The 14,222-nt window shown below is 57.0% G+C and overlaps 1 protein-coding gene across 1 annotated transcript in view; it reads right to left on the minus strand.

The window, feature by feature from the left end:
- Nucleotides 1-406: 406 nt before the first annotated feature.
- STK36 (serine/threonine kinase 36) overlaps nt 407-14,222 on the minus strand; it is a 14,452-nt gene continuing 636 nt past the window's right edge. The window contains exons 2-27 of the mRNA XM_085310944.1: nt 13,258-13,370; nt 12,051-12,191; nt 11,529-11,606; nt 10,972-11,102; nt 10,477-10,726; nt 9,968-10,061; nt 9,535-9,704; nt 9,117-9,316; nt 8,913-9,039; nt 8,658-8,801; nt 8,178-8,357; nt 7,833-7,930; nt 7,517-7,622; nt 6,937-7,078; nt 6,483-6,610; nt 5,757-5,861; nt 5,392-5,490; nt 4,833-4,927; nt 4,411-4,474; nt 4,104-4,214; nt 3,877-3,951; nt 3,298-3,469; nt 2,725-2,872; nt 2,346-2,505; nt 1,252-1,998; nt 407-1,116 (exon numbers count right to left, since the gene is read on the minus strand). Coding sequence (XP_085167070.1) covers nt 970-1,116; nt 1,252-1,998; nt 2,346-2,505; nt 2,725-2,872; nt 3,298-3,469; nt 3,877-3,951; nt 4,104-4,214; nt 4,411-4,474; nt 4,833-4,927; nt 5,392-5,490; nt 5,757-5,861; nt 6,483-6,610; nt 6,937-7,078; nt 7,517-7,622; nt 7,833-7,930; nt 8,178-8,357; nt 8,658-8,801; nt 8,913-9,039; nt 9,117-9,316; nt 9,535-9,704; nt 9,968-10,061; nt 10,477-10,726; nt 10,972-11,102; nt 11,529-11,606; nt 12,051-12,191; nt 13,258-13,350 — 4,005 coding nt within the window. The 5' untranslated portion in view covers nt 13,351-13,370 and the 3' untranslated portion in view covers nt 407-969. The remainder of the gene's footprint in view (nt 1,117-1,251; nt 1,999-2,345; nt 2,506-2,724; nt 2,873-3,297; nt 3,470-3,876; nt 3,952-4,103; nt 4,215-4,410; nt 4,475-4,832; nt 4,928-5,391; nt 5,491-5,756; nt 5,862-6,482; nt 6,611-6,936; nt 7,079-7,516; nt 7,623-7,832; nt 7,931-8,177; nt 8,358-8,657; nt 8,802-8,912; nt 9,040-9,116; nt 9,317-9,534; nt 9,705-9,967; nt 10,062-10,476; nt 10,727-10,971; nt 11,103-11,528; nt 11,607-12,050; nt 12,192-13,257; nt 13,371-14,222) is intronic.

Raw genomic sequence — 14,222 nt, forward strand, 5'->3', positions numbered from 1 at the left:
CGCACCTCCGCTCCCGCGCGCCGCCACCGAACCGCCCGCCGTTACCATAGGGATGCGGGGCGGCGCCGCGGCGCCACGTGACGCACGCCGCCACGGCGCGCGCGCAAAGGCCACCGCCGGGACTACAGATCCCGGCATGCACCTTGGCTACCGGCCCGCCGCCTCCTCGCGGACTACAACTCCCAGCACACCCTTCACGGCTCCCCCTGGCGGCCGAGCGGGGAGCCTGCGCAGTGCGGCCCCCCTGCCCCGACGGGTGCCCCCGCAGCAGCGCCCCGGCCGGTCCCCGGGGCACCGGCACACAGCGCCGTGGCACGTCGGCAGCACGGCCGCTACGCCGCCCTTCTCCCTGCACCCTGTGTGCCTCCCCCAGGGGACCTGCAGAAATACAGTGCAAGGAGGCCTGTTATCAAGAGCCAGTTTCTTTAGATTGAGAGGCTCTTTCCCGGGAAAAGCTTCACAGCCTTCACATTAAAGCTGGATGGGCTGGAAGGCCTCACCCTGGGGAGAGCGTGGGTGTGGAGCTCTCTGGGCACAGGGCACGTAGGTACTCCACAAGTCCCCATGCAGACACCTCTCATCACTGTAACACCAAGAAGTCCAGGAACGCCACCTTTGCCGCACGTGGAATGCTTGGGCCGAAGACGGCTGCCCCACTGCAAGGAGCATGTCCCTGTTCCTGAAGACTGGATCTGTCCAGGTTAAATTCTAGCAACAGCCAAGAACCTGGGCTGCTGACCAGGGTCCTTCTTGGGGTAGAGGAAGTGGATTTTGCTGAAGGTCAGGGCTGGAGCACAAGGAGGAAGAGTGTTTCTCTCAACCTGCTGGAGAGTTTCGGTGGAGACAGCCTCCCAGTGACCACAGGCTTTAGCTCTCAGTGCCGGTGCAGAATGAGAGACAGGAGYACGCACTGCTTGCAGGCACTTGCCAGGATCTGGGGGGACAGGTGGTTTCCCAGTGCTGGCTTCCTCAGGTGTTGTGCACAGGTGCAAGGAGGTGGATGAGCTTTTTGCAGTGTCGAGTGGAAGAAGGCCGGGGGCTGCCACCAACAGTGGGCTGAGAGTCCCTGCTGGCCAGTACAGCCAGCTTCTCACTGGCCCTGAGAGACAGCAGCACCTACGGAGCAAAGAGAGGACAGAGGAGTCACAAGCCTGCCTGGTGCCTTCCCTCMGCCCCTCCAGTGCTGTCAGAGATCCCACAAAAGAGGTCAGGGTGCCCATGAGCACCCATGCTGTCAGGATGCAGAAGTACCTGTTGTATCGCTGGGTGCTGGCTGACGGCCCGCAGGGCAACGAGGGCTCCTTCCCGCACGCTGGCCCAGGGGTCCCGGCACGCCACCTCCAGCAGGACTTGGGGGGCCTTGCTCTGGATCAGCATGTCTCCCAGCTCCACCGAGTGTTGGCCCAGGTTGCCGAGGGCCCAGGCTGCATTGCAGCGTGTCTTGGCCTGCACATCGCTCAAGAGTTTTGTCAGCCTAGGTATGGCCCTGCCTAGGGTCTCAGCCGGGGAGGACCTGTGGTAAGCAGCATTGCCCACTGCAAAACTGGCTGCCTTGCGCACGTTCTCGTCCTGGTCTGCCAGGCACTCCAGCAGGCTCTCTAGCAGACCAAGCTGACTYTGCAGTGCCTGGGGAAAGCCGTGGCCGTGTCGGAGCAGGTTGCCCAGCAGACTGCAGGTTTTGGCACGTACAGAGCGTTCCGAATGGCAAAGCAGGCGAGTCAGTGGCTGACAGGCCACATCTGAGCCGCCCAGGATCCTCTGGAGAAAGGGCAGGTGCTCCGGACAGACCCGGGCCACATGAGTCAAGAGGGACAGGAGATCAGTTGTGATCGTGGGGTTATCTGAAAACAAGACAGTTGTCAAGAAGGCAATGATGTGCTCCGAGGCAGCAGCCTCCCCAACAGTTTGGTCTATGACCTGCTCATCAGACACAACGAGGTGGCACAAAAGACTTATGGGGAGCTCCGTGTCCGAAAAGGGCAGATGATGACAGCAGGCCTAGGAGAAAGGAGACAAAACAGCAGGGCTGAGTGAATTGTCCCCACATGTGGGCTGGAGAGCGGTTGAGGCTTAACCCCACAGCAAGCCAGGCAGTGTCTGAAGCCTGCCAGCAGGATGGTATGGAGCAGCTGACCTGCTCCAAGGGCTGCGTGGCACCCGAGTGATGTCCTTGTGTGAACAGAAATCTGCAGTGCTGGCAGGGTGTGAGACAGTGTCATGTGTTAGGGACAAGAGGTCCCTTGCAGGTTCCTAATGCAGGAAGATGTATCCAGAGTGTGGAAGAGAGAAGTTTGGGGTCAGGCAGTTGGGCACAGGGGAAGGAAATGGGGAAGACCTTAGGGTACCTGCAGCAGGTGGGCAGGGATCTGAGAGTCTCTCACACCCTTCATGACTGATGACAACGTGTCTTCATCCACATCCAGGGCAAAAGGGAAACAGAGGAGCTGGCAGGCCTGGAGCACCACAGCTGGGACAAGCTCAGGATCCCCGTTCTCCCCCACTTGCCTAGATTTGTTGGAGAGATTCAGCTTAACACAGAGGTGATCAAAAAACAGCAGGACAAGAGACAGAGCTTTCCTCATGGCAGGCACCAAGGAGAGGCTCTGTGGAGGAACTGTGCCCAGCAAGAGCCAGGTCAGCTACTTCTCAGCCTTCTGCATACTAGCATCCAAGTCACTACCAGGTGCTGAGTTCCACATTTCTCAGCCCCGCACCACAACTCACGTCTGTGCCAGGCATGCCAGGAAGCTGGGGGACAGCAACGTCTTCAGCGTCTCCATGAGGACACCACAGGGCTGAGCGAGCTGAGGCAGGCACTGGGGCGACTCACAGGTGAAGACGAAGAGGGCCAGGCTGAGGAAGAGCAGGATGCCTGCAGGGGGAATAGCACAAAACTAGGGAAGGCTGCAGAGTCTCCCCTCTCCTGTCTGTCCAGTGCTCCCCACGCAGCTCCAGGGTTGCTTCTGCTTCCCTGTCTGAGACAGACAGCTCTCCGGGAGGTGGCCCATGGCAGTGCCCACAGTGGTCGCTTTTGCCAGGGTGAGGCATTCCCTGCTACAGAGATGCTCTTTCCTGTTTCTCTGCCCCTGGCCCAGCTGGGCTTGTGCTGACTTGGCACAGTGTTGGCCTGCCCAGCCTTTGCTCCGTGGAGGAAAAGAGCAATGTTCAGGAGAAATCCCTTTAGCCCCTCTGGCCACAGGGACCAAATGCTGATGAGGATGGACATGTGGGCAAGTTGGAAGGCAGGATGTGGGGCTGGGTCCAAGACCAAATATCCTGTGGTCCCCCAGCTCCTACCCTGAGGGGAGAGAAGGTTCCAGTCCGGCTCTGCTGTGGGGTGGCCTGCCCCTAGACTGTCTCCTTCCAGCGTTGCATTCTCACTGCCCACATGAAGCACCGCAGCAACTCTATGCCATACAACGCTCCACAGCTCTGAGGCAGCAAAGCCCCACTCCACGACCACATCCTCCTAGTGATGGAGAGGCAGGTGTCAAGGGGCTTCCTAGCTCCTCCCTAGGGCTTTGGTCCATGTGCTCACCTGCTCCATGACCCTGGGGAGGTCAGCACTGGGTGGACCAGGCAGCCAGCAGCCCTGCAGTGCCTGCTGATGTCACCAGTCCCAAGGCATCTCTGCCCTTTTCCCCTCTGATGTTCCCATGAATCCCCATTTCCTGGCTCTTACCCTCTTGCAAACCCTCCAGAGCTCCACGAGAAACCTAAGAACGCTATGTGACTTTCACAGAATCACACAGCTCAGCCAAAGCTCCCCAGTGCCATGGCTTGCCTCTGCTTTCATCACCGATCCATGTTCAGGTCTTTCTGCCTCACACCAAGCCTTAACAGGGACCAGGCAAGGGGAGAGGGGCAGGCCAGTACCTGGGCAAGGAGCTTCAGCAGGAGGAAAAAGAGCCCATCATAGATACCAGCACCCATTGGTGGGGGCAGCTGCAGCTGTAAGAGAGGGTGTGGGGTAGGTTGGAGGTGGGTGCTAGGTCTGAGGGTAGCAGTAACCACCCTCCACCTCTATGACCTTGTCTCTGTTTGCACACCTCTGCAGTGGTGTGACAGCACAGCCCTCCCACTCCTCTGTCCCTGTCCTGTACCTCGATAGGTGCCATCAACGCGTTCATCACTGCTGGCAGGATCTCCTCTCCCCTGAGTGCCATGATCACCCCGTGCTGATTGAGCTGTGTCAGGAGGAATGCTGCAGCACCCTGAGGGAGCAGGGAGAGCTCAGCACCTTTGAGACTTTCCTTTATGCCCACTCAAGACTGATTTTGCGTTCCCCTCCACATGGCTGGACAGCCAGGCAGCACCCCCACCACCTTGGGTGAGGAACAGCAGGACTCAGATGGGATGTGGGGTTCTGCAAGGCTCTAATGGTGGCTCTGGTTGGGTGGACCGACTCACCACAAGGGAGATGACAGGAGACTGGGTGATGATATCCATGGCCACTGTAACCACCTCCTCAAGCCTGAAATATAAAGACTAGGAGATAGCTGAGCCCTCCTCCCAGCACTATRTTCCCAGTGCTTCACATCCCACAGAGCAACAGCATCCAAACTTCCACCCACCAGTGCTGGGAAGCAGCCACCATGCAAGGCGAGAGCAAAATGTGTTCACAGCACCTCCTCATCCATTCTGTGTCCCTATAGCACCTCCAACACCCAGCCACACTGCCCAGCACCCTGCTCATGCATCAGAGGGATTGGAGACGAGAATCCCAGCTCTGAGCTGGGTGTAGGACAGAAGCTTGTTCTAGGCAGGGTTGGTCTCCTCTGTTATGTCCCTGCCCCAGCATGAGGCAGGCACAGGTGAAGGTGGGTGCTTACCTGGGAGGGGAGCCCTGGAACTGCAGGGTGAGCAGGGCCAGCAGGTGCAGACAGGCCTCACAGGCTGCCCACCGGGCCACATCTGCCATAGGGACCTGACAAGGGAGCAGGAATGACGGGGGGGAGGGGAGACATAAGGCCGGGAGGAAAGGAGGACATGTATCTGGGCCCTGCAGGGCAGATGGCACCTGCATGCTCCAGGCAGGGCTCCCCCAAGCTCTCCTCTGCACATTCTACCCCCAGTCTGGTCTGTGTTTTGCCCTGGCAGGATCCTGGCTCAGCTTCTCCTCTTGGTCTCATCTCTCTCCTCCTCCACACCACCCTCTTCAGCCCCAACCGGCCTGGTCCCACCACCTGCTCTAAATATACTCTCTGCCCATCCCACACCCTCAGAGCCCCAGAGCCACTCCTTGCTCCATTTCTTCCCCCTCCCTGCTCAAATATCTCTGCCCATCAGCACAGCCAGCACTGGGTCACACTCCCTGCAGACAGCTCTCAGGGGAATGTGTCCTGCCCACCAGTACTCCTACCCCACCATCAGGGATGCAGTTAATCCTACCTTGCCCTTCGAGAGCTGCATGAGGGAACCCCACACTCGCTGGCTTTTTCCCAGGTTCTGGCACAGGCTTGGGCTGGCATGGCAGCCAGCATAGAGGATCTGCAAGGCAAAGGGGGAGAGATGCACACCAGCCCCTAGGGACAGAGCTGCAGCTACTAGGTCCATCGCCGTTAGAGCCCGTGGCTACTATGGGCTCAGCTGCTCAGCAACTGACACCACAGAGATAGGAGTCATTGAGGGCTGAGCCCACAGTTCCCCCTTCCCCAGGCCTTTGTCTGGAGTCAAAAGGGACTGACTGCCTCTCAGGACAGACAGACAGACAGCCCAACAGGGTGCATGGACAGCCAGATGGATGAGACCATTACCTTGAGCACATTCAGGGAGCAGCTTGGGTGCTCAAGTCTCCCCAGTAGCCTCCCAAGCTGCTGGCTCTCTCCTTCCATGAGCTTCTCAGCCACCTCCTGGGAGACCTGCAGAAATCAGTCTGATTTTCACCCTGAGCACTTTGAAGCATTGCCCAGAATTAGGCAGTGTAATACTAGCAACAAAATAAAGAATGCCTCTGCTCCCTGCATGGTGCCTGCATTCACTCAAGGGTACCTATATGCCATGACCCAGCATTGCTTTGACACACAGTCCCTGAGCTAAGATAAGCAAAGTGAGATTTCTCCTCTGCCTCCCTCCTTGCTGACTCAGAGTTGAAATTAAGGATCAAATGCATTCCTGCTCTCCTTCATTCTCCCGCTTATTTATTGTCCATTCAGTTTCAGATTTCCTGCAGTCCACATCACTGTCATACAAGAATTTACTCCTTCTCTACATTGACTTTGTCATTATTTAGTTTATGCCACAGATCAGATCCTAAGTGTGAGTCTTTTAATTGACCTAGGAGTCCTTAGATTCTCCTGGAGCTCAGCTCCTGCCTGGAAAGGAGCAGCCTGCACACCCCAGGGGATCCGAGCCTTGCAGCCATCAAACCTGGAGAATCCCAGCCCTGCACTTCGTTGCTGAAAAAGATTCTCCTGCAAAAGGTCACTGCTTCTGCAGGGACCAAGGACATCTCCCTGCCCTGCAAAGAGAGATGGCCTGACCTGCTGCTTGGCTTCCCGACACCCGTTCCTTCCCAGGGGGATGCTGCAGGCAGCAGCCAGTGCAGCCATAAAGAGATCTGCCACATGCTGCCTCTGGTCATGGGCTGATTTGAGCTCCATCGCTGCACCTGCACAGAGCAAGAACTCAGGAGACATGTTCCAAGTGTGAGGGACACCAAGGAGCTGCAGAATGGGGGTGGGGAGCAAGAGGGGAAAAGTCAGGCTTGTGAGATGAGGAGGAAGAACTCTGGGATTGAAGGGGAGGACAAAGAGCTGTGAATAGCAGGGGCTTGGGCAAAGCAGCTTTGAGGTGAGATCACGTTAAGAGTCACCTCTTCTTGGCAATAGTGTTGCAATAGTAGTCAGCACTCCGAGGAAGCCCAGGGGCTGGAGGGAGAGGCGACACCAGGGAGCCCCAGAAGAAGGTGACAGGCTGCTGTCTGACCACCACTACCTTGCAGAGCAGGCTGCTCCGAGGTAGATCCCTGGAGGAGTCCATTCAGCAGGGGTTGATGCTTCTCTCTCAGGCTGGCATAAAAGGAGGCGGAGATGGAAAGGCACCTTGCATCCAAGCTCTCGCAGAGCAGGGTGAAGCACTGTGGGAGACACAGGGGCTGCTGTCACTGCAGACAGAGGCAGGGAGGGGAGAGAAGGGTGAGCAGGAAGGAGGCTGCAGAGGGAGAGCTGATAGGGAGCTTATATGGTGGAGCCACAGGGGCCAATACCCAGTCACTTAAGTCCCCCTGTTGCTGCATGGGAGCCACATGCAGCTGCACAGCAGCTGAGGGAGAGGTACACACAGGTACAGAGCCAGGGAAGGTGTCCTCTCAGCACCTCAGGCACTCCTTGCTGCATGCAACCCCCCAAAGCCCCCAGTGAGTAAGACAGCCGGCCCTGCCACCAATATATGAAACTCCCACAGCTGGGAGGAGGGGTCCTTGGCCTGTTCTCCCAAAGCACACAACCAGCCCTGCAGCTTGCATACCTGGCGGGGCAGTTGGGGAGAGTGTCATGGGAGTCAGGGGGACCCTTACCAGGAGGCTTTGCTTGCAGAGTCTCATCTCACTGTCAGCCGACTGGGCCAGCAGCTCCGGGAGCAGGGCTAGAAAATGGCCGGCACACTCCTGGAAAGTCTGCAGGCTGCGGGAAGCAGGAGGCAGCAGGGGCAGAGAAGAGCAGAGAATCATGGCCCCTGGTTACAAGGACAGGATCTGGCCAGGCCCCTACCGCCCTGGCTAACGGAGCAGGCGGCACACTGCGCTTTGTAAGCCAGGGCCAGCAGGTAACACATCTGAACTCTGTTCTCAGCCTGACACCTGTCTCCTCACTGGGTTGCTGCAGTTTCCCTACCTGCACTTCTGCTGGCTCCCCTCCAGGCAGCACTCACTGCTGAAATAAACTGTGGTCACCACGATGAGGTCTGTCAGCACCACGATGCACCAAGGCTGCTGCAGGAGCCAGAGAAACAGCAAGTGGGAATTTTCCACTGGCCACCCTGACACAACTGTGCTGAGGGTCCTTCCCTGTCAGGACCTCCCCCTTCTGAAGGGGGTGTGGAAGAGGTGACAGTTCTGCGAGCCAGCTCCAGAAGGACACAGGGGGCCCCAGGAGGCATCACCCCAGCTCCTGGGGGCCTGGCACTAGCATTCTGCAGTGCTGGAGGGAGCCCCACACTGCTTGCATTCCCATATGCACCTGCTTGGTGTTACTGTTCTCCAGGATCTTCTTGGCTAAACATAGCAGGAACAGAGGCATATCCAGCTCTTGGCAAAAGTGGTACAGAAGCTCCGAGTCACACTGGGTAGCCAGGAGGTTGCCCACAACACGAAGTGCAGGACGGAGATGGGACGCTCCCTCCAGCATCCCTTCCAGCACCTGGGCAGGGAGAAGCCAGAAGGGCTCATGATTGGCAGTGGTTATGGCTTAGGATGCAACAGCCTCTTTGCTGGCTGTGGGGCTGCCCTCCATCTGCTAAGACAGTGGATAACCAAGGGAAAGATGGTCAGCTAAATGCATGGGACAGCTCCAGTCTCTAGGGAAAGCAAAGGATCTCCTTTCTGGCTGGACAGGGGGCTCTACCAACATCCTTAGTTCAACCTCGGATGAGGAAAAGGCATCTGCGCCTCGCTCAGAGCCCCCCGTGCTAGCTGGCTGGGTAGGCCAGCCACTGCTCACCTGCTGGCTGGAGTCTGCAAGGCGGGCCCGGACACGCTGACGAAAGGCCAAATCCCTCAGGAGACTTAGCGGCGCACTCAGCTGCATGGCTGAAGGCTCTGTGGCCTCAATCAAGTGCTGCCACTCCTCATCACTCTCCAGCTCCTAACCGCAGATAAGAGAGGGCTGGTGTCACAGGCCCAGACTCCCCCAGGGTTCTTGTAACGGGCGCTAAGGATTGGGCCCTGCTGTCTTCACAACAGGACATCACGTCACCTCACTCTCCAGGTCCACAGCCTCAATGCTGCGCCTGCCTTGGGGCTCTGCCCTAACAGACTCAGGCTCTGGAAGGGTCCCTGGTCCAGGAAACTCTTGCTCATAGTCTCGAGTGATGCTGTGCTCCCTGGTCAGAGACAGTGCAGTCAGAGAGCTGCCCTGCCTTCCCTCCTGCCTCCCCTCACAACCCTGGCCCTCCCTCACCTTGCACTTGGAGGAGGCTTCTCCAGCTCCCACTCTGCCATGTTGCTCCCTCCTTGCAGGAGGCCTGGGTTTTTCTCTTTGGCAGCAGCTGGTGGCTCTCCTTTCCCAAGAGCTGCCTTCTCAGGAGCTGCTCTGGATTTATGCCCTGGGCATCCTTTGCCAGGGTCCTTCACAGATGCAGTGTCTGTCTTCAGCTGCCCCTGGGCATTGACAGAGAGATTTGGGCAGGGCAGGGCTACATAGGAGCCAGCTGAGCCCTCTATACCCCCCTGCTCTGAGGACCTCACATCCTGCCTTGTATGGCTGATATCTCAGCTTGACCCATGTACCTGCTGTCCTCCCCAGTAGGTCCCATTTCTGCACCCTCCTTGGCCCTGACTGTGGGGCACAGCCAGGGAGACCCCTCACTTCCCTCCACCTTTTTCYGGGCATCCTCAGCCATCTTCTGCCGGGCCTTTCTCAGAATCCTGGACTGGCCACTCCTAGGGGCCAGAGAATGGGCTTGTTGCTCCTTCAGGGCCTGCAGCTCTGGGGACAGCTTGGTGGTAAAGGGGTTTGAGATTCCATGTGCTTCCGTGTCATCAATCACTGGGGAGGCAAGGGGAAGACTCTGTCAGCAGCTCTCCTTTGAGATACTGGAAGAGTGACTGGCTTCGGGACCTCAGAGAAACCCCAAGGGACCCAGAGCCATGCCAAGGAGTTAGGAGCTGGTGCTTAGAGGAAGCCAATGTGGAGGAGTCAAAGACCAGAGTGGTAAGAAACGCAGGGCAGAGTAGTGCTGGTAGCCTCCCCCATGGAAGCAGGATGAGGAAACAGGTTAGACTACTGCTGGAAAAAGAGCTGGTACTCACCAGTGACCTGTCCAGCAATGAAGGGGTGTGAGAGCAACTCTGGCCATGACAGGCGCTGGCGAGGATCCTTCATCAGCAGTCCCTGCAGGAAGCTCTGCAGGGCAACACAGTGCCAGAGGCACCGACACACACTCAACATCCACTGCATATCCTCTAGAGACACAGTGCATCCACCAGTCTCCCTCAGCGAGGACACCCAGGACTCCTAGGTTCTCTATCTGGCTCTGGGAAAGAAGTGGATCTAGCACTTAGGGCAGATAGGCTGTGGGAAGACTCTGAGTTCCTTTCCGAGCCCATTAAGCCACTCCTCTGCCATTTTTCTGTTTTCCCACTTACTGAGGGACAGCAGTGACATAGACCCCTCTCCTAGGGTGGCTACCCTCTCATCCTTTCATTGTGCTCTGCGATCCCTGGTAGGGGAAAGAAAACCTAAGGCTGATCTATGACTGCAGCCAAAGAGGCTTCCCCATTAACTGATCTCCCCCTACAGGCAAGGCCTTCACSCTTACCTTGAAAACTGGGCTTATGGCCTCGGGCCATTTCACAGGGTCCTTGACAATGAGGCTGACGAGCTGAAAGATGCTGCTGGTGTAGAAAGGAGGGGTGCCCACAAACAGCTCGTACAGGATGCAGCCCATGGACCACAGGTCAGCTGTGTGATCGTACGGTCGCTCCTCCACCAGCTCAGGAGACATGTACAGGGGAGTGCCCTTGATAGAGGTCAGCACCATGGTGTGGATGCTCATGGCACGGGCAAACCTGCTTGGAGCAAAACACGAGTGACCATTTAAGGCTGAAGCTTCCAACGCAGCCCCCAGGAAAATTCCTGAGCACTAACCAACACTCCTCTCCCCTCTGAAGTCTAACAACACCCATACCCGCCAGTCTGTGAGTATGTACACAAGCCAGGTGTCCTCTCACACTCCCGCTCCTCTCCAACACCCAGGACACCTCTCAGCTGCCCCAAATCCAAGTGCTCCCCTCAGCTGGCCCCCAGTACCTACCCGAAATCGCAGAGCTTGATGATGCCACCTTTTCCAAGCAGGATGTTCTGGGGTTTCATGTCACGGTGCAGGATACGGTGGGAATGCAGGTAATAGAGAGCAGAGACCAACTGGGCAGCTATAGTCTGGACCTGYCAGAAGATGTGAGAGATTCACCCTGTATCCCCCAGTCCCCCACCAGCACAGCTGTGGGCTCTCCCACAGCCTGGCTCCCCAGCACCACCCCCTTCTTGCCCTTGCCCTGTTTAGGGTAGAGACCACCCCCAGTCGTATGTCAGCAGTTCCTCTCTGACCCACATGAGCAGCAAAATGGCCACAGCAGCAGTCTCATGCTGTGGCTCYTGGAGAGCAAACAGGGAAGCTGAGGTCCCTGCCAGACCACCATCCCCAGTGCAACTTGGCTCCCTTTTCTTCATTTCCAGAGGCTCTGCCAGGTAAAGCCCTAGAGGTACCTTCACCTTCCTGATGCCCCCTGACCCACAGCAGAGACTGACAGATTATCCTGTGCTCTTCTCCCTGCAAGAAGGCCTCTGAGTGGCCACAGCTGTGACAGTCACCTGGTCCTCTGGCAGACTCCCATCATCCTCCAGGATCTGGAAGAGCTCCCCCTCTGCATAGTCGGTTACCACCACTACCTGGAGAGAAAAGCAGCACAGAGGGATCAGGCACTCACCCAGCCACGTTCCCACCGCATCCTCGGGACCAGAGCAGAGTGAGAGAGGAAACCAATGGGGGAGACACTCCAATGTCAGGAGCTCACAGGACACAGCTGATCAGCTTGGGCTGGTTTCAGGGGCAAGGAAGACGGGAATGCCCTGGGGACAAGGGATCCTAAAGTGGCCACCATAGGGAAYGGAGTAGGCTCGTGGCAGGACTGCAGCATTCAACATGAGTGGGAAAAGAGGGTCAAAGTCTGCAGCTGGGATCAGAACAAACCTGGCTTGCTGGAAGAGCTGGCAGTAACTTTGGCAGAGTRTCACCAGAATCTCCGGAGAAAGATGTCCCTGTGACAGCAAGGACCAACCCATACCCCCCTGCCACATCAAGCAAAACCATCTGCCCTGAGTTGGCCCCTTCACCTCCTTGTCAGTCTCAAAGCTGTCAAGCATCTGGATGATGTTGGGGTGATGGAGGCCTCTCATGATCTCAATTTCCCGCTGCAGGTTCTTCAGCTCCTTCTCTGACCGCCCCACCTTGGGGATGAACTTCAAGGCTACCACCTTCCAAAGTGAAAAAAGCTGGGATTAGGTCAGAGTCCTACCCACCCTGGCAGAGGGAGCATTTAAYCCAAATGGGATTTCACATCTGCCAGCTGAGCACAGTGAGCAAYCCCTAAACAAGACATTTGTCCACTGGATCCCTTGAAGCTGGAGCTCCCCATAAAGCCCTTGCATATCAATACTGCTGCTCACAGTGCTTTGCACACTGACATCTACAGCAGAGAAATGTAATCAGTGAGTGCAGACAGAACTTGGATACATGATAYCTCTAGAAACAGACCAAGCGTGGTACAGGACCTACGGATGCTAGTGGACAGTGAGCTAGACATAAGCCAGGAGTATGTGCTGGCAGTGAGGAAGGTTAGCAGCATCCTGACCAGCATTAACAGGAACGTAGGTAGTAGATCCAGGGAAGTGCTTATTGCCCTTTACTTGGCAGTTGTCAGACCACAGAGGCAACACTACAGACAGCTTTTGGCCCAGAAGACATTGATAGAATGGAGTTGGTCCAGCAGAAGCCACCAGGATGTTTGTGGGGGCTGCAGCTCACGGTATACAAGSAGAACGTGAGTGACCTGTGCTTGACGAGCCTAGAAAAAAAGAGGGCTCAGGGRTCCTAACAGCAGTCTTAGAGTTCCCAGGAGGAGACAAAGAGCCAGGCTCTTTACAAAGATGCATGGCGGAAGAATAAGAGATAGTGGTCATAAATTGAAACAAGGCAGGTTCCAACTTGATAAACTGARAAACTGTTCACCCCAAGTACAGTCAAGCACTGGAACACCAGAGAGGCTGTGGGGTATCTGTCCTTGGGGGTTTCCTAGACCTAACTGGACAAAACCCTAATCTGAATTCAGTGCTGGTTCTGCTTTGAGCAGGGGTTGGACTGGAGACTTCCTGAGCTCCCTGTAACCTTAATGACTGCAGCTGACCTGAAATATTAGTGGAAACATGAGTGCTGAGCCCTGAAAGCCTGGCAGGGACCTGGAACTGAAGGGCCCACCTGAAATCAACTCTAGCCGTGCATGAAAGACCTCTCAGCTTTCTCCTCTGCCCCCTTTTTCCTTACCTGGGCACTGTACTTCCGACGCCCCTTGTACACTCGCCCGAAGGAACCTTCTCCTATGACTTCCAGGACATGGTACTTCTCCATCGTTAGCATTCAGAAAGGRGGGAACCAAGCTGCCAAGGCAAAGGGGCAGTGAGGAGCCCTTCACCTTTCATCTTGCCCTCTGCCACCGGCTGCAACAGGGCAATGGGCAGGCTGCAGCCCTTGGCCAGGCTGCCTTCAGCAGCTGCAAGCTGGGACCAGAGATGGGCTCCAGCACCTCCTGCCAYGGCCACCCAGGCTGATCCTGAATTCCCTAGGCCCAGTGCTTCCCCAGCCAGCCTCCTCCTCAGAAGTGCATGTCCAGGTCTGTTGGTTTCCACAAGGATCTACCCTTTCCCTAGATGGCATACATCCACTGACATCCACCCACACCCCCTTTCCCAAATAGGATTGACCCCTCAGGATCCACAGCATAGGATCCACCCACTGCCCTCCTCAAATGGGACCCACCCCCACAGGTCAACCAAACCGGGCTGCTCCTCTCCCCCATCCCACCCACTGTTCCAAATTCAAGCCATTTCCATTGGGATCTCTTCCTGCTGCCCCTCCACCAGTTGTGCACATCCATGGGGAATTCACCTCAATCCTGGCCATGGGCCAGCTCCCGCGGGAGCCAGGGGAGCCCCATGGTTATTGTATCCTTCTTGGTGTCCCACAGGGATGAGAGCCAGCACCCAGCAATCTCTGCTGGGCCCTCTTCACTTCCCCACAGAGACCCCTAGCAGGACCCACCGCATCTTCCTCCCACAGGGACCACACATGGGACCTCCCTGCAGGACCCACCGCATCTCCCTCCAGGGACTCCCCAGGGCCCACCACACCAACCCACAGGGACACCCCAGGACCCACCACATCACCCCATAGGGAGCCCCCCCCCCAGGAACCACCGCACTGCCCCTTAGGGATCCCCTCCAAGACCCACC

The sequence above is a fragment of the Rhea americana genome, unplaced genomic scaffold, assembly GCF_003343005.1.
Source record: "Rhea americana isolate MKP2758 unplaced genomic scaffold, rheAme1 scaffold_33, whole genome shotgun sequence".
NCBI classification, from domain to species: Eukaryota; Metazoa; Chordata; class Aves; order Rheiformes; family Rheidae; genus Rhea; species Rhea americana.